The 18053-nt window shown below is 36.3% G+C and overlaps 2 protein-coding genes across 12 annotated transcripts in view; one reads left to right on the top strand and one right to left on the bottom strand.

Moving 5' to 3' along the window:
* Window positions 1-18053, top strand: part of Dock7 (dedicator of cytokinesis 7) — a 201313-nt gene that overhangs the window by 83848 nt on the left and 99412 nt on the right. The window lies entirely within an intron of this gene.
* Window positions 760-8387, bottom strand: Angptl3 (angiopoietin like 3). Its single transcript, XM_052716314.1, has 7 exons — window positions 7893-8387; window positions 7089-7199; window positions 5805-5919; window positions 4506-4619; window positions 4139-4234; window positions 1715-1981; window positions 760-1360 (listed from the first exon to the last, which is right to left on the bottom strand). Exons 1-7 carry the CDS (start codon window positions 8385-8387, stop codon window positions 1176-1178), a joined length of 1383 nt encoding a protein of 460 aa, XP_052572274.1. The 3' UTR covers window positions 760-1175.

Below are 18053 nucleotides of genomic sequence, written 5' to 3' on the forward strand. Positions count from 1 at the left end.
GTCACTTAAACTTACTATCATAGTATTAACTGTTAAAGTATATGAAATGTTCACAGTGTAGATAAGCTAAATATATGCCAAGTTATTGTATTTATTTATTTATTTTGTTTTTTTTTGAGACAGGGTTTCTCTGTGTAGTTTTGGCACCTGTCCTGGATCTCGCTCTGTAGACCAGGCTGGCCTCGAACTCACAGAGATCTGCCTGCCTCTGCCTTCCGAGTGCTGGGATTAAAGGCGTGCGCCACCATGGCCCGGCAAGTTACTGTATTTATTCTTGACCCTGCAAAGTCAGTGTGCCGGGGTAATCTGGACCTACCGCATTGGTCGACGCTGGGTCTAGTGCAGATCCACCATCGCACACAGTTTTATGTGAAGTCCTTAAAAATCGTTTATTCCAGATTACATTGTAGCAAAATGAAGCATAATTTTAAAAGTTCCTATTGCAGATGTGTATTCTAAATTGGCTGAATTTAATTCTGAAACGAGTAAGATAGCATTTGAGAACTATAAAAATAAAACTTTTTGGAGTTTAACATGAAAACTGTATTTTTTTTAAATTGAAGTTTTAATATTTTTAATAGAATGATTTTGAATTTACCCATTAGTTATGATTTAGATTGATACCATGTTTTTTTTTTTTTGGTTTTTCGAGACAGGGTTTCTCTGTGTAGCTTTGCGCCTTTCCTGGTACTCGCTTTGGAGACCAGGCTGGCCTCGAACTCACAGAGATCCGCCTGCCTCTGCCTCCCGAGTGCTGGGATTAAAGGCGTGCGCCACCACCGCCCGGCCTGATACCATGTTTTTGTTTTGTTTTTTGAGGCAAGATTTTTTTTTTTTTTTGTGTATCCTGGCTGTACTGGAACGCAAACTGTCGACCACGCTGGCCTCAGACTCAGAGATCCGCCTACCTCCGCCACCATGCCCAGCTGACTTGGACCATCTTACATTGATTCCCACATCATGAGCATGAACAAATGATACTGTTGGAGGTTTGATTGAGAAAGACAAATGGTGTTAAGTTGTTATGATGGCGTCTAATCTTAACAGTGACCTTAAAGCTAATTGAAAACTCATCTCTCAAGCTTTCCATTAAAGGTTTAATACCAAATTATTACATTACAGTAATCTGGGAGGATTTTAATATTTAATTTATTGGCCCTTTAATTTGTCTCAGTTCATTTAAAGCTGTCTAAATTGGTGGGCTGAATCATCATTTTGGATGACTTGATAGAGTGTAATTTTCCATTCTGAGGCCTCCAGTAGATCCCTCTTCTCCTGTCTGGCTTGGATTTGGCTCTGGGTTTGTGGTATTTACCATTTAGGTTGTTTTCTCCACATACGTCATGCCACCACCAGCCTCCTAAAGAAGACAGACGTGTGATTTAATTGGATAATGCCTTCTGTCTAGTAGCTGTTAGATATTTTCCATGGTTATATCTTTATTTCATATAAACGATATTGTAGGTGCATGTATCTCAATATTAATTAATCTGTGTGACTCACATACACCATCAAAATAGAGTGTCTGAGAAGCATCACAGGTAAAATAGCCTGCTGAACCAGAGTTAGTACTTAAAACTACAATCAGTAGATTTTTGTCTTTGGAGAGAATGCTTACTTGAGATTAGAATTTTAAAAAATTGATATTATAGATAATAGTTAAAACTGTAGGGGGATACTTTAAAGAAAAAAAGTATTGGCATTAATGAAATACCTGAGTAACTTTCTGGACAGTAGAGCTGTCCCTTTGCTCTGTGATCCCATGTAGAAAACATCAGATCTTTGTGTTCTGGGAGGGCCTCTGGGACATTGCCAGCAGTCTCAGCCAGATGTAGCGTGTAGTTGGTTTCATGATTTCCCAGGCGAAGGGAGTATTCAACATAGTGCTTGCTTTCTGTCCAGTCTTGTAGCTCGAGTCGTAGGATGTAGTTAGACTGGCTCACTATGGCATAGATCTTCTCTAGGCCCAGCCAAAATTCTCCTAAAGAGAAGAGGTGGGGCGTGGGGAACCCCTGTGTATTATTAACTGCAGATCAAGTCCTGATTGACCGTGTGTCTTTGTGTGTGCATGTGCCAGGCTCTCACCGTTTAGCCTAGGCTAGCCTCAGAGTTGAGATCTTCCGGCCAAAGCCCCTCCAGTGCTGTGATTACATGTATGCATATCATGTTCCCAGCCCAGTTTTTAAAGCCATTTTCAATTCATTAAAGAAAATGAATCGTTTTAGTCCTAACTCCTTGGTTACTTTGAAGTCTTGTAAAGCATTTATGTTATTGGTGTTGTGGTGTGTGCTTGTATTGTTAATTTAACACTTGGGAGGTAGAACAGAAAGAATTGTTCAGTCCTCAGCTACACAGAGCTGTTTAAGGCCATACTGGGCTACATGAGACCTCATCTCAAAACCCCAAAACACCGTCCATCCCTCCCTCCCTTTCTCTTTCCTTCTGTTTCTAATATGTCCATCCATCCATCCATTCATTCATTTATTTACACTGTCTTTGAGTTCTGGGCACTGAGTCTGACTTCATGCATGTTGGGGAAGACTCTTCACTGAACTATACCCCCAGTACAACTGTCCATTGTTTTCGTGTGACTTTTTCTCCCTTGTTAATTAAGCCTGTATTTAGTCTATATTAAAATCTTGTCTTGATAAACCCCAACTTTGCTTCAAAAATGTGTTTTACAAAATGGTTTTATATATGAGATATTACATTATTATAGGTATTTTTAGGTTTGGTTATTGATAGAGTAATATCTCACTCATACCTCCTTATGTGTATCAGAAGCTCATTAATATGCCTATATTCAGTCAAGAGAATGCTTTCATATATTCAGTTTTGAGTATTAGTGATAACATTTTTCTTATATCTGAAGTTAGTTTTTTTAATGGAAAAAGAATCTCATAAATTAAAAAAAACATTAGATTTGAATCTTTTGTTATTAGTATTTTTTCTCTATAATTAAAACTATTTTTATTTGGAATTAAAAATAGTAATATAAGTAGATCATTATGCAACCTATATTTAATGACAAAAATAAATATTTCATTATTGCTGTTGAGTTAGGAAATTTCCCTTAAGGATTATAAATGGAATTGTTTTCTGATTAGAAATAAATGAGCATTCTGAACTGTCAGTCTTTTATTTTAGTGTTAAACTCAATCTCAGATGAGTTAGAACTACAAAATACCACTGAATAGACCTTCTCTTTAGGGATTTAACTAGTACTGTGAATAGAGAATTTTAAAAGACTCAAGTAATACTGAGTTAAAAATTTTGGTAGAACAACAGATGCATTCTACTTTTATAAGTGAATACTAACACGTTCACAAATGTCCATAATGTGTTTTTGAATTTTACCTACTGTTTCTTTTATTTGCTTATTTTTATAGTTTAGTCTTGTGATCAAAATAGAATATTCTGCATTAACTGTATTACAGAGAACCACAGTTCTGTAGTATAGACTTATAATACTTGAATAGTTAAAGTTAGTATTTAAGTAGCTAGACACTACCTCTGATGGTTCCCATGTCCGTTCTGTTTCATTTTTTACTTCTATTACTTTCTTTGAGCTGCTGGGGATTAGTCCAAGTGTTGTGCTAGTCAAGGGCTCTGCCCCAAGGTATACCTCCTGTTCCATTTTAACTTGTATTACTTTATACTTAAAATATCAATGTAAGAGTACTGTAGTGCTATCTTTGCAGCTCATTCATAGCCTTACCACTCTCTAAAGCCCACAGTACATACTACTTTCCTTAATAACAGTTATGATAATCATGAACTATTGAATTAAATTTCAATAAGCCTACTTAAGAGCAGACATGTAGTAGTGATAAGTACAGTTAAAATAATTGTAATTGCTAATATGTATAGTATTTATCAGTTTTATGAAGACGATTTTTTTGTTTTGTTTATTGTTACATTTCCACTGCCCATTTTATAATTGTTCCCTAATTTATAATTCTTTTTTTTTTCCTTTGAGAAAGGGTCTCAGTATGTCGCCCAGACTGGCCTTGAACTTTCAATCCTCCTGCTTCATGCCACCCACCCCCAAGTGTTAAGATTTCAGGCCTGTGTCAGTACATACAGTTAATATTGTTAATTTAACAAATAAATGAATAATGCAAGGAAATCACTGTACCGTCAAACCTCCCAAAACCGTTTTTGTAGTTCTCCCATGTCTCGTTGAAGTTTTGTGACCCATCTTTTCGGTGTTGAATTAATGTCCATGAACTACCTGGAGGGCGTGAATGAATGTAGTTATTTTTAGTAGATTATTGTTGACGAGAAAAATGACTACGTTTTGAGTTTGGTTTTAATTGGTGACTTTGTGAGGTGATTTGTTAATTTGGTACTATATAGTCAAGGTAATGTATTTTATTATTTATTATAGTCCCCAATTTGCATGAATAATCCCATTCTGTAGGTTGATAACAGGCTTAGTTTTGGTACTAGGCAATGAGTATCTTGAATTTACATCAGCCCATTCTCTGCTTAGGAGGCTGTACCTGATTGGGTGTCACAGTACACATGAACCACTTGAGCGCTGCTTGGTCTGATGGCATACACGCCGCTTGCATGCTCCCCTCTATTATAAATGGCAGAGCAGTCAGCAGGAAGGTCTAGAATTAACAAACATAATCATGTGATATTTAGGAAGAGAAATCTTTTTGGAGCTTGAAATTTCACTGCTGCTTCATGGAATTGGTGTGAATGTTCAGTAATGTTTATGCAAAGGTATGTTTATTAGACAGCAAACTATCCAAATAACATTAGAATAACATTTCGAACTTACTTATTCAAAAGAAAATCCACAAAATGAGAATTTTGAAAGCATTATTATTTTTGTTAGGCATAGTAAGAATATTAAGTAGCAGAAGTTTAGTACAGGATTTGGTTCATAACTAGAATCAACAGATGTGTAGAAGCTGTGAACGTACAGGAAGAGAGCTAACAGGTATTTTTCCTATGTCAATTATATAAACAAAAATAACTGTTGGGAACATATCATTTTGCTGAAGTCTGGCTGGAAATAGTGATTTTGTTCCCTGGAACTTCTGTTATATCTGTGAAAGATTTTAAGCAGACAGGAAAGTAGAATTTTTGAAGAGAATTCCATAATCTTTCAGTTTTTAGAAGTGTATTTTTTCTTTATATACATTTTTGGTTTTGTTTTTGTTTTTTCAAGACAGGGTTTCTCTGTGTAGCTTTGTGCCTGGGCTGGCCTCAAACTCACAAAGATCCACCTGCCTCTGCTTCCTGAGTGCTGTGATTAAAGGCATGCGCCACCACCGCCTGGCTACATAAATGTATTTTGTTTTGTTGCTTTTGAAAGTAATTTTTTTTTTAAAGATTTTAGCTATTTATTATAAGCGCCAGAGATGATTGAGAGCCACCATGTGGTTGCTGGGAGTTGAACTCAGGACCTCTGGAAGAACAGTCAGTACTCTTAACCACTGAGCCATCCCTCCAGCCCCTGAAAATAATTTTTAAATAATGGTCTTTGGCCCCTTGCATAGTTTTCCACGTGTCTTATAAACATAAATGTATTCCTTTTCTACATCTGCAGTATTATTTTTAATCTATGAAATTATTAGTCATTCCATGTTTTTATATTAACTTCATGTGTTAATACCATATACAGTGTTAAAATGTTAAAAAAAAAAAAGAAACTAAAAAAACCAGGATCCAATTAAGTTGACAGTGTGGTGATTGCATTTGATATCTGTGTCTTTTTACTCTTTTTAGTCTAGAGCAGGTCCTAAAAGTTGGGGATTTTATAGAGAAAACCCACCAGATTCTCTTACCATCTTGTTCTATGGGTTTTGTTTCATTCGGCTGAAGAGGGGGAGTAGTTCTTGGTGCTCTTGATTTAGAAGACAGGGAATTTTCTGTGGGTTCTTGAATACCAGTCTTTCTGAGCTGATAAAAGAATATAAATCTACTTTTAAAATGCTAGTGTATATATAATTAGGGAATTCTGGGTAAGGATATCAGAAGTACAATGATATACACACGTTGTCTTTCAGTTTCTAATGTTACTGTTTTCTATGTTAAGAGCAAGAAACAAGACTGGAGATCCAGCTCAATGGCAGGGTGCTTGCTGAGTATGTGCAAAGGTCTGACCCCAGTTCTGCAAGGGAATAAAGAGGAGTAAACAGTGCTTTCCAGAATGTATAGACATTCTGTTCTTGAGACATTTAACCAAGCGTATTATTTAATAAATAACAAAATTAAGAGAATGAAGCAAACAAAACAAGGGAGACATTGATTAAAAACCAGTAAGGCTCTGCAGTTTGCTTAAGATACTTGAATACATTCTCTTTCCAACAGTGTGGATCACAGTCTTAGCCAGTTTTATTAACTTCTGTGTGCTGAATATGATATTGCCATGGTCAGTTCAGATGTTCAGTGCCAAATCTTTGTCATACAGTGTTTTGTATGAAGGGTTTTGTAGATAAAGTAATAGAAAAAGAATCTCAGGTTCATAGGTCTTTCAGTTTAATTCAGGGATAGGCAAGAAATAACTTCATATTTCTGCTAAATTTAAAGATGTTGAGAAAAAATGTGGTGACTTTGGGGGAATACCTTATTTTTGATTAGATGGCTTGGGTCAGCTTCATTGAACATTTTGTATTTGATGGAAGTATATGAGAAGTGTAGATACTAGAAAAAAGCATTCTAGAAAGAGGCCCTGGGGGCAGTGTGTTTAAAGTACTTCCGGACCAGCAAGGAAGCTAGTGAGATGCAATCAGTAAGATGATGAAGGACCAGGTCAGCACAGGTTCTGTGAGTGAGGATGAGGAAGACAGGGAGCTCCTATGAGGTTTTGAGCAGAACAGATTCATGATCTGATTTAAAATTTCTTAGGATCACTTTAATGGAATCAGTTATGAATCCTTTTTCCTCACAGTTCTATATGATAAGCTGTGCTGTTTTCTTTATAGGACATGTGAGGAAGCTGCAAGACAGGTTAGTTGCCAGTTGCCCAGAAAGTTTTGCAAGCCTATGATTAGCTGTGGAGTGCTGTCTTAACAGCCTGTGTTTAACAGCTAGTACAACAGATTGGACATAGCATTAGACTGACTTACCTGATTTTCTATTTCTTTTATCTGATTGTGCTGTTGACTTAATTGTTTATATTGTTCTTCCACAGTTTGCAGGAGGTCTTTGATGCTGTTATCTTGCTGTTCTACAAAACTCTGCACACACAAATTGTAATTTGTTTAAAATTTCCTCTGTCTTTCTAAATTTTTTTTGTAACAGTCATCTAATTTTAAGTTAGTGGTGGGTTAGAGAAGTGAACATTGGCTGTCATTGTCTTAGTTTTTTCAAGTAATATGTAATTTCGTTCCTATATTAAAAAATTGCCATATCTAAAATTTTCTGAGTTTTATTTAAACTAAAAGAGATAATGTTTCAAAAGAATTAGAATATACCATTTTCTATAGTAATCTATTTTTGTTCATGGAAGAATGGTTTTAAATTTAAATTTCTTTTAATTTTTTTTTCCCCCTGGAGCTGAGGACCAAACCCAGGGCCTTGTGCTTGCTAGGCAAGCGCTCTACCACTGAGCTAAATCCCCAACCCTCTTTTAATTTTTTATCTCTACTGATTAGCAGTAACATAATAATTGAACATTATAAATTTTATCACTTAACTGATATTTAATTATCATATGAAATATAAATTTTAACTCTTTTCAAATACAATATTAGGGAAGCAAAACCTGAATAGAAGTTACAGTGGAAAATTTTATTTCCAAGAAAAATTTCTTTCTGGAAAAAATTAAGTATTTTAGTAATGTAGCAGAGTATTTAAAATAGTATGTCTTAAAAATGTATTTAAGAAAAACCGACATGGCAAACAGTCAGCATGCTGTGACTTCTACTTACTTTAAGCGATGTCACCTCTGGGTGCTCCTGAGCCCCAGGTTGGCTCTGCATTAGATTCGTTAGCTGCTCCTCCAACACACTGACTTTCTGTTGAAGTGCCGTTTTCTCTTCTAGTAGGTTCTCAAGTTTTGTGTTGAGTTCCAGTGACATATTCTTTACCTCCTCATTTCTGACTCGTAGTTTGGATGTAGTTCTTCTTAGTTCCTTTTCCTCTTCTTTGATTTCATTGGTTTGAAGTGATAGGTCATAAAAAGATTGATCAAATATGTTGAGTTTCTGAAATATGTCATTAATTTGGCCCTTAGTCTTATGGACAAAATCTTTAAGTCCATGTCCCAGCTGAAGGAGGCCATTGGCTAAAATTTTGACATCATCTAACATAGCAAATCTTGATTTGGGCTCTAAAGATACAGAATCAAATGATGAATTGTCTGGATCAATTTTGGAAGAAATTACTAGAGGAATAATAAAAAGAAATATTTTAATTGTGTGCATTTTTTTGTCCCAATTATTCAATTTCAAGTAATTTGGAAGTACTTTCTCCTGTAAGGAGACCTGAATCTCTTGACTTTATATACATGACTATTTGCACCATGCACACAGCTGGCGGGTGAATGTAGTTAACCATTAAACTGTGCTAACTTGCACGAATGTAACCCTCCCCCATGTTGAGTTAGATCAATGGCAAATGAAATCAAGGAAATGAGCAACTAGCAGGAGGTAATTTGAAAAATGGTTACTTAGTTACATTTGCTGTATTGAGAGTTATACTTTCAGTATTAAGGTATCACCTATTTTTAAAAGTCCATTTTAATATTTCTTTTACTACAAGAGATTTACAGATAAACCTTAACTTTTGATGGGTAAGTTTGTCATTAAAATTGAGGAAAAGTAACTAACTGTCTGTACCCCCACTTGTAGTCTGTTTATTCTGGAAACAGCCGCCGTTCCCAGAAGCCTGTGTGTGAAGCCTTTCCCAGTCCTTGTGGTGGTCTGTGGCTGCCATTGCTAGAGCTTGTGTTTCAGTACTCTGTCTATGCCAACATGGAACTGTGTATTTCTTTTTTGTCACTATAGCTACTGGTTAATGTCTTTAGTTAATATGTCTTAACCGTTCTTGTGTGTTATTACAAAATTCCCAGCATAGTGTCAATAAAGACATTTCTCTCCCTTTCCATTGTTTGCATATCTGTATGTCATAGTCTCCATTCCATGTGAAATAGCAGTAGACATGTGAGCATTTGAATATAAACTAGAATTAAATCTTAGTGCTTCCAATGGCAGAGATTTGCTCATCATACATTTTTCTGAAGTTTTTGAACTTAGTATCAATTTTGTTACTGTAAATTTAACAAAACTAAAAGTTAATAGTATATTTAAGAGCAAATGTTCCAGTGTCCTCAATTGGTGTTAAAAGGAAAATTAATAAGCACTTAAGTTATGAGTGGTTATCCTTAGTATTAATACAAATCATTTGGGAAAATTGACATGGTAAAATTACTACCATGTGTAGTTCCAGAATCTCACACTGTTGTCTGGTCCTAAAAGCTAGCTCTAGTGTTTTGGCCTTAAACAAATTATTTATTTCCCCATGCATCAGTTTCATCATTTGTTAGGGTAATTGTCCTATGTGATTTGTAGCTTTGTTTTGTTTTAAGCTAGTCCTGTTCTGTAGCCCAGGCTGACTTCAGATTTGTAGTGATTCTCCTGCCTTAGTGCTGGGATCTTGGGCATTTATTACCATTCATCAGAATCATGTCTATAACTTTAAAATTAAAAAAAAGTATGTGCATGGGTGTTTTGCCTTTGTGCATGTCTGTATACCACTGTAGAGGTGAGATGACATTGGATTGCCTGGAACTGGAGTCACAGATGGTTGTGAGCCACCTTGTGTGTCCTGGGAGTCAAACCCAGGTCCTCTGGAAGAGCAGTCAGTGCTCTTTTCTGCTGAACCATCTTTCCAACCTTTATGTTTATAGCTTTTTTTCCCAAAGGAAAAAAAATCAATATAAAGAGTTGTAAATTAAGTTGCCAGACAAAATTTTACAAACTGCACCATTTCTAAAATTCAGTTATGAATTGAATAGAAATACCCTTCCTGGCATAAAGTAGAGGTTTTTTTTTTTGGGGGGGTGATTAAGTATCCAGAGTTAACTCTAATGGTTTCTGTAGAGATAATGGGTGACATGGTGGTCGTGAGCATGGTTCTGGAGCAGGGCTACTCGAAGTGGAATCTGGAGTCTGCTGTTCTTTAACTTCTCCACTCGGTCAGATTGTTTGCTTTCTCTGTTTCCTCTTTTGTCCAGGCAGATAAACTGCAGTTAGGCTTGTGAAAAGATTAACGTTAGTTCAAATCACTGGAATCCTACTTGCTGTGTAGTAGACACAACATATTGAGTATATAGTCCTTGTAATTAGAAACGATATGGTTACACTCAAGTATTTATGGGTGAAGACTAATGGTAAGGTTATGTAGACATGGAAATTTTGCTGATATCTAGGTTTTAAGAGGTTTGTTCTCTTGAATCTTGGAAAGGAATTGTTTCTTTTGATTAGCCTATATATGTGTGAATACTTTCTCTTCTCTTTTTGGGATGTATATGTGGGTGGTGGTGGGCCTTGAATCTAGGACCTTAGCATACAAGGTAAGCACTTTCCCTCTGAGCAATTTTACCAGCCCACCCTGTGTACCTTTACTTAAGTATGCATTTCAGAATTATATAAATACTTTGGGCAGAAATAAATAATAAACAAACATGTACTTACACGTCCTATAGTAAATATTAAAACTAATCAGTTTTATGTCCTGTGCTCTGATGCGTGTCAGTGAATTAGTAAAGTGTATGTTGCGCTAGATTGAATAGTCACACTTTCTCCTTTCATGGAAAAAGGGAGTGATCCTCGGTCATGCAGGGCGTATTTCGAAACTCCTCTTGACTATGCTGTCAGCCTTTGTGGTTTAAAACTATTGACCTCAGAATTCCATCCACCTAGTGGAGGTGCATGGGGAGCCAATCTCCCTACTTCGTTACACTATAAACTGGTTTTTTTTGCTAGATGATTATTAATTTATATCCTGCCTCTTTTGTACAAAGCCACCTTAGAGCAACAATAAATATTTATGGGATGGGTAAAAGAGTTTTACACATAACAAAGTCTGAAACTCTGTGTAGCAGATGCAAGCCACTTTGCTATAGCAGCTTCCTTGTAAAGAAGGGACTGTGAAGAGGAACCCTTTTTTAAAAGAAATTATTTTATTTTATTTTGTGTGTGGGAGTGGTTTGCCTCCATGTATGTCTGTGCAGATGGGCATCAGATCCCCTAGGGCTGAGTTAGAGACTGTTATGAGCTGCTGTGTGGGTGCTGGGAATCAAACCCAGGTCCTCTGGAAGAGCAGCCAGTGCTCTTAATCGCTGAGCCATCTTTCCAGTCCCTGAAAAGGGGGCCCTTAATTAGAACCCTGGTCAAATATAGCCAGTCATTTATAAAAACAAAAACTTATGCCAAAGAAAATAAAACACTGTTAAGCAAACTCAGTACTTAATTTAGAAACCTGTTTCTAGGCGTCACTATACAAAATTTCCTAGCTATACAGAATTCTAGGATACTGAACAGCCTTAGCACTCTTAGGGTACGTGAACCACACACCACTTGTTTTCCCAACATTATGCAAGCTTACTGTAACATGACTTTCAAATTAAAAACAAGGTATTTTGGCTCTTTAAAAAAAATGTATTTTTTTTTTTTGGTATATGTGTGTTCTGCTTGCTAGTGTGTGTATGTGCACCACATGCATGCAGTGGTCAGAAGAAAGCATTGGATCCCCTGAATTTTAGAATGTTTACCTTGCAGATAAGTGGAAGATTAATGTAATAATGTTTATTAGAGATGCTTAAAAATATCTATTTGAGAAAAATATGTCTAAATAGAAATGAATTGAAGAAAAGAGCAATGTTAGAATAATATATTATTATTAGATAATATATAAAGAATAATATATATTATCCTTTCTCTGATCAGAACAACAACATCAATTAAATAGATATTTAATAGATGTATAGGGTTAGAGGTTAGGGACAGAGCTTATTTGACAGTGCTTACCTAGCATGCATGATGCTCTGGGTTCCATTTCCAGCACCACATAAGCCAGGTGTGCTGGTGCACTGATGTAGAGTAGCTCTTGGGAGGTGGAGGCTGGGGGATCAGGAGCTCACAGTTATCCATGTTTATTTATAGAGAAACTTCTAGACTAGACAGGACACATAATACCCTGCTTTTAAAGAAGTACAAAGTGAGCTACATATATAGAAGTGCTCCTTGACTTATGGTCAGGCTCCTCCCTGAGAATTGTTTGAGTTGAAAATGCATCCAACACAGACGACCTACTGAACCATCATAGCACAGCGCCACTGTGTCTGAGTGAGAGCCTCAGTTCACTACCACTGATTAGCACCAGGAGAGTGGCATATAGCAAATTGCTAGCCCAGGAAGCTGAAAAACAGCAAATAAAGCTGCCGTATTTTGATCCAGAATTTGAGTGAGCTTAGAACGAATTTTATTTTTACATGTTCTCTGTTAGTACGTTTGTTATTTGTGGCAATGTTTTTAGAGTTGAATTCAGTGCTTCACATATTCTAGGTAAGTGCTTTACTGCTGGGCCAAAACTGTGTTTGTGTGTGTGTGTGTGTGTGTGTGTGTGTGTGTGTGTGTCTGTCTGTCTGTCTGTCTGTCTGTCTGCGTGCACTCATGAACTCATGCTGCATAGTTTGTTGGGTTTTTTTGTGCAAACATGGGTATTTTAACACCTATAAAAATGAAAAACTGACTCTTTTCTATTATCTACTATACTAGACTTTTTGAATGACAAGTTAAAGGTATGTATTTTAAGAAAAATCAGACCATGTGATGTTTTGTTCATGTCACAAAAACCTATAATGGCCCAAGATCTTATTCTTTGAGAATTTACTTACATACAAATGATTTTAGATTTACTATAATAGGTTATCTGTAGCTCTTGTTTTCTTATCTATTGAGATAGTCTCCTTATATGTTCCAAGCTGATCTTGAACTCCCAATCCTCCTGCCTCAGCCTCCAAGGTGTTGGAATTACAAGTGTGAAATCTCCATGTCTTTTTAGGGACTCAACAATATTCTATTTATGTTGGTGCCAATTTATAGATGTACCTTAGTTTAATCATGCCTGTTAGTGATTAATAATTTCAGCTTTATAAACAGTTTACATAGAAAGTATATTCTGTACTTACGAGAAATATTTTTTATGTAGGCACAGACTTGTAAGTTACGATTTTTTTCATGAGATTCTTCTACACATATGTACCAGTTTACATTACTGTGAGTACAAGAAAGTATCTCTTTAACTGTATACTTTCTGTGAAAAAGACAATATTGACAAATCTAATGGGCACATATACATCTATTTTTTTTTTTTTTTTTTTTTTTTACTGGCTATTTGTATCATTGTCTGAGAATTACCTGGACATGTGCCCTTTCCACAGTTTGCCTCTTTCTGGCTGATTTTAGGAGTACTCTGTCATATGTATAACAAATAGTGTTTCTTCAGTTTGCCATTCTTTCTCCACCCCTGTTTATGGTACTGCTCTCTATGAGAAGTTTTAAAATGTATATCTTTCATGATTTTTGTAATTTATGTTAATAAATTCCTTCTCTCACTAGTCTTTTTTTGAAAAGCTTTTCTTGTACTCTTATGGTTTTGTTATGGAATCCTTTGATTTGTCTAGAATTGATTTCCATGTTAAGTAAAATATTTGTCCTTTTTTTTTTCACCTCCAAATGACTAGTCAGCACTTTTCCTTTCCTGCCATATCCTTGCTAGTTTGAATACTCTGGAGGAGTACAGACTTGGTGTATTTATTTGAGAGCTTTCTAGTAGAGTTTAGTCATTCATGAAATACACTAGATTTGACTTAATGCCTTTCTTATTTAAACCAAGTTGAGTTTAAAATTGTATTGCTTATTGTGGAAATCAAACAGTTTATAGATAATGTTCACACAGTTCTCATTTAACTTAGAATCCAAATTTGTCTGCATTAAACTGCTAAATTTTTATGTGCATTTTATCCTGTATACTCAAGAAATATGAAGTATGTTTTTTTAAATGTAGGCAGATAAAGCAATTACATGAATAAAGTCTTTTCCTTATAGATTTGGGCTCTTGGAGAGCTAGAGAAGATACTTACACACACACACACACACACACACACACACACACACACACACACACACACGCACACGCACGCACACACACACACGATATGTCTACAGATACATATGATTAAGGTAGTTGTATATTGTGTGGTCTCATTGCAGAATGATGACATAGTCTCTGCTTTTCTGTGTGTTTTACAGGTCTGTTTTATTTGATAAATGTCTCATGAAAATTTGTGGGCAGATGTGGTTTTTGTTGTTGTTTTTAAAGACCAGGATCTCACTGTGCAGCCTTGGCTGGCCTGAATTCCCAAAGATCAACTGGCCTCTGCCTTTTGAGTACTAGGATTAAAGGTGTTTGCCAAAATACCTATTATTCCCACACTCTGGAGTGGACTGTAGTATCATTCTTTGCTTACTATAACAAAGCAGTATAACTTCCTGCTTTGTCTAATTTCAGCTCTAGACCATGATGCCTACAAGCCAAAGTCTATTAACCTTTACCTTCTCAGTAAATAGATCTGTGCAGACACTCAACAAATGTGTGTCACAATGAGGAAATTCTAACCAAGACTAGTCATTATTGCATGCTCTGTGTGTGTTCCCTTTGACCGTCTTAGGGAACTTACATTCTCGTTCTAGTATAGTGCAAACTGTGCTTCAGTTAGACTTGAATTTTAACTATTTCTTTACTGACACCCCTGCTTGTTTTATCTGTTTTCAGGTAAGACTTTCCTGTTGCAAAATCCAAGGGTGTTTTCGGTTCTTCCTTCAGGGGCTCAGTAGCATTTGATACTAATATTTCATTCTCCTGTCTTTGTTTAATTGCCTTGTCATTTCCCCTCTACTTCACTGTGAGAGTTTTTCAGTCTTTCTGCAGGCTCATCCTCTTCTATGGAACCGCAGTGTCTTGGAGTTCTTTACATGCTATCCTTGCAGCAGAACCAGTGAAATCTTCCTTCTCCCCTTCTCCTTCCCTCCTATTTTTTTTTTTTTACCTTCCAGGATCTCAGAATATAGTCCCTTCAAGGCTGAAACTTGGTATGTGGACCGTGTTAGCCTTGTGCTCATGGTCATCCTGCCTCCACCTCCTGAGGAGTTTGTATTTCTAGTTCTTCCACAGTTGATGTCTTTAAGAATGATTCCTAGCATGGGAAAAATGATATGTAGATGTTCTGAAAAACATTAAGCAAATAACTCTAGTCCTAATTTGGATTAAAAACATTGATATTGCCAGGTGTGGTGGTGCATGCCTGTAATCCCAGAACTTTGGACACAGAGACAGGCAGATGTATTTCATATTGAAGCATTTTTCTTTTTCTATTTAAATGAACTACAAGCAAGGGTTAACCCTCAGTGAGTATTCAAACTGTAATTTAGAAAAAAAGGTTCTTGTTCGAAAGAACCAAAACTCCTTGGAGAAATGCTTGATTATAGGTTGATGAAGAAAATGCATAAGAACCTGGATCATCTTGTCATAAGAAACGTCGAGAAGCTGAAATCCCATCTTAGCTATATAGTAATGTTAACGCCAGTGTGGGCTACATGGGACCCTTTCTCAAAAATAACTACCTACCTACATATCTATCTAATTAACTACCTAACTGAGGGAGTGAATCAATTGAGGGAATGAATGAAAAAAATGTATATATATTTGTACTATGTGAGACCCTTTCTTAAAAAATAAGTAAATAAGAAAGAAAAAATTCATAGCTAAATAAATGCTTGTCTTCTATAGCTTCTGCATATCTCTCTCATTATTTTGGTCTGTTTAGAGGTATTTCTGTCCCACCAAACTACATGTTCTTCATGACCAGGGAATGCCTTTTAAATATTACCTGTATTTTAAATCAAGTTCTCATTTTTAGTGTGGGGACAGGCTGGGGAGCACACCTTGGAGGTTAGAGGACAGTTTTGTGGAGTCACGTCACATCTTATGCCCTTGTGGGCTCTAGGATTAAATTCAAGCCTGCTACCTATGGAGACACCTCATTGGCCCTTTACATTTTTTAAATTCATTAAAAAATTTTGGGTGTGTGTGTCTGTGCACACGTGTGTGTGTGTGTGTACGTGCGTGCATGCGTATACACACACACACACACACACACACACACACACACACACACACACACACACACACCCTACTGCATCCTGTAGGTTAGAGGACACCTAGCAGTAGTTCATAATCCTTCTGCCTTAGGTCACCAGGCTTGGCAGCAAGCATGTTTACCCGCTGAACCATCTCAGTCAGCAGTCCAAATCTTACTTTAACTTCCCATTGCTTAACATTCTGTATAATGTTTATGGGGTGATCAATAAATATTTCAGTTGACGAGCTGTAGTCATCTTTGATTTTTCATTTTTTATTAATTAACAGATGGACCATCATACCATTTTTTAAAATTGCCTTGTGCACTTTTCATATTTTGAGTACTGTTCTCCATTTCACTAGTATTCATGAATGCATGCTTTTTTGTCATTCCAATCCTTTATTGTTGAAAGTTTTATTGTTTTTCACTAAGAAAAAAATTTAAAATAGAAAGATATAAAAATAGGCCGGGCCATGGTGGCACATGCCTATAATCCCAACACTCAAGAGGCAGAGGCAGGTGGATCTTTGTGAGTTTGAGGCCAGCCTGGTGGACAGAGCTACTTCGAAGACCTCCAGGGCTACACAGAGGAACAATGTATCTTTTCATAGTGCATTTTAATTATTCTTGATTATAAAAATATTGTAATGAATTACTTTTATCCCACTCTTCATCACACTCATTTATTCCTACGCATAGTTCCCTCCTTAGGCTAGAAGTGGATTTGTTGAGTCAAAGATATGCCCATTAGGGGCTGGAGAGACGGCTCAGAAGTTAAGAGAGCACTGGCTGCTCTTCAGAGGTCCTGAGGTGAAGTTTCAGCAACCTCATGGTGGCTCACAACCAACTATAATGAGATCTGGTGCCCTCAGGCATACATGCAGGCAGAACACTGTATACATAATAAATAAATAAATCTTAAAGAAAAGATATGCTCATTAAGAAGTTATATTCTGCCGTACTGCTCCCTAAAAACTTAGACCCATTTCCATTTCCCTATTAGTTGGTTTTCAGGGTCTTATTGTTATTAAAATTTTGGTCATTAACCCTAAGCGATGGTCTTCACATAAAGTAACTCTCATTTTTTTAGCCCTTTATTCATGTAATTTTGGTTGAATTGTTTTTCTTGTTTATGTTGACAGCAGAAACTATTAAATTGTGTAAGCTGTACAAATTATGACCTGGAAAGATATCTAATATATGTAGGGTAGAATATAATTATTTTATAGTAACTACCTGACTGTTATATCTTTTATATTGTAAAATACACACATATATATATGTTTGTATATGTGCGTACATGCTCACATGTGTGTATGTATGTATATGTGTGTCCTTGTGTGTGGAGGCTAGAGGTCAACTTTGGGTGTCTTCCTCATTTGTTGTCCAACTTATTTTTTGAGACAGGATTTCACACTGAACCTAGGGCTCGAATGATGGACTGGCAAGTACCAGGGTCTCCTGTCTCTGCCTGCCCAGTGCTGGTATTCCAGGCATGTCTCCACCTTTTGATGGGTTCTGGAGCTTGAACTGAGGTCCTCTTGTTTGCGTGGCCAGCACTTTACTAATGAGCCATTACTCTAGTTTCTATAGTACAGTTTTGAATGATAATGTGGCAATTTGTTCTTCATAAGATCTTGATCAGGTTCATATCAAAAACACATTTGTGAAGTTCGTGTTATTTGTATCTGCTTGGAGGAGATAAATAGAATTAGAACTATCTTAAATTCTTGGTAATGTTTTTGCTTCTGCTTAATTCTCAGAAGTCTCTTATAGGGGAAAGAGAATGTTTGGAGTCCGGCTGGTTTATTGTCTGTTTTCTGCTTTGATGTTTAACCTCATTGTATAGGAAAAACAGTTAACTTTCCGGGTTTTAGTTTGTCTG

The sequence above is a fragment of the Peromyscus californicus genome, unplaced genomic scaffold (assembly GCF_007827085.1).
Source record: "Peromyscus californicus insignis strain IS unplaced genomic scaffold, ASM782708v3 Scaffold_5__1_contigs__length_169319896, whole genome shotgun sequence".
Taxonomy (NCBI): domain Eukaryota; kingdom Metazoa; phylum Chordata; class Mammalia; order Rodentia; family Cricetidae; genus Peromyscus; species Peromyscus californicus.

Excerpts from the sequence above, each read along its gene's own strand:
- Angptl3 (XM_052716314.1), bottom strand. The coding sequence starts at position 8,387 with ATGCACACAATTAAAATATTTCTTTTTATTATTCCTCTAGTAATTTCT. Across the intron at positions 4,620-5,804 it reads AAAACCCATAGAACAAGATG|ACCTTCCTGCTGACTGCTCT; the intron begins GTAAGAGAATCT and ends TGTTAATTCTAG. Across the intron at positions 1,361-1,714 it reads CTGTCCAGAAAGTTACTCAG|GAGGCTGGTGGTGGCATGAC; the intron begins GTATTTCATTAA and ends TGTCTTCTTTAG.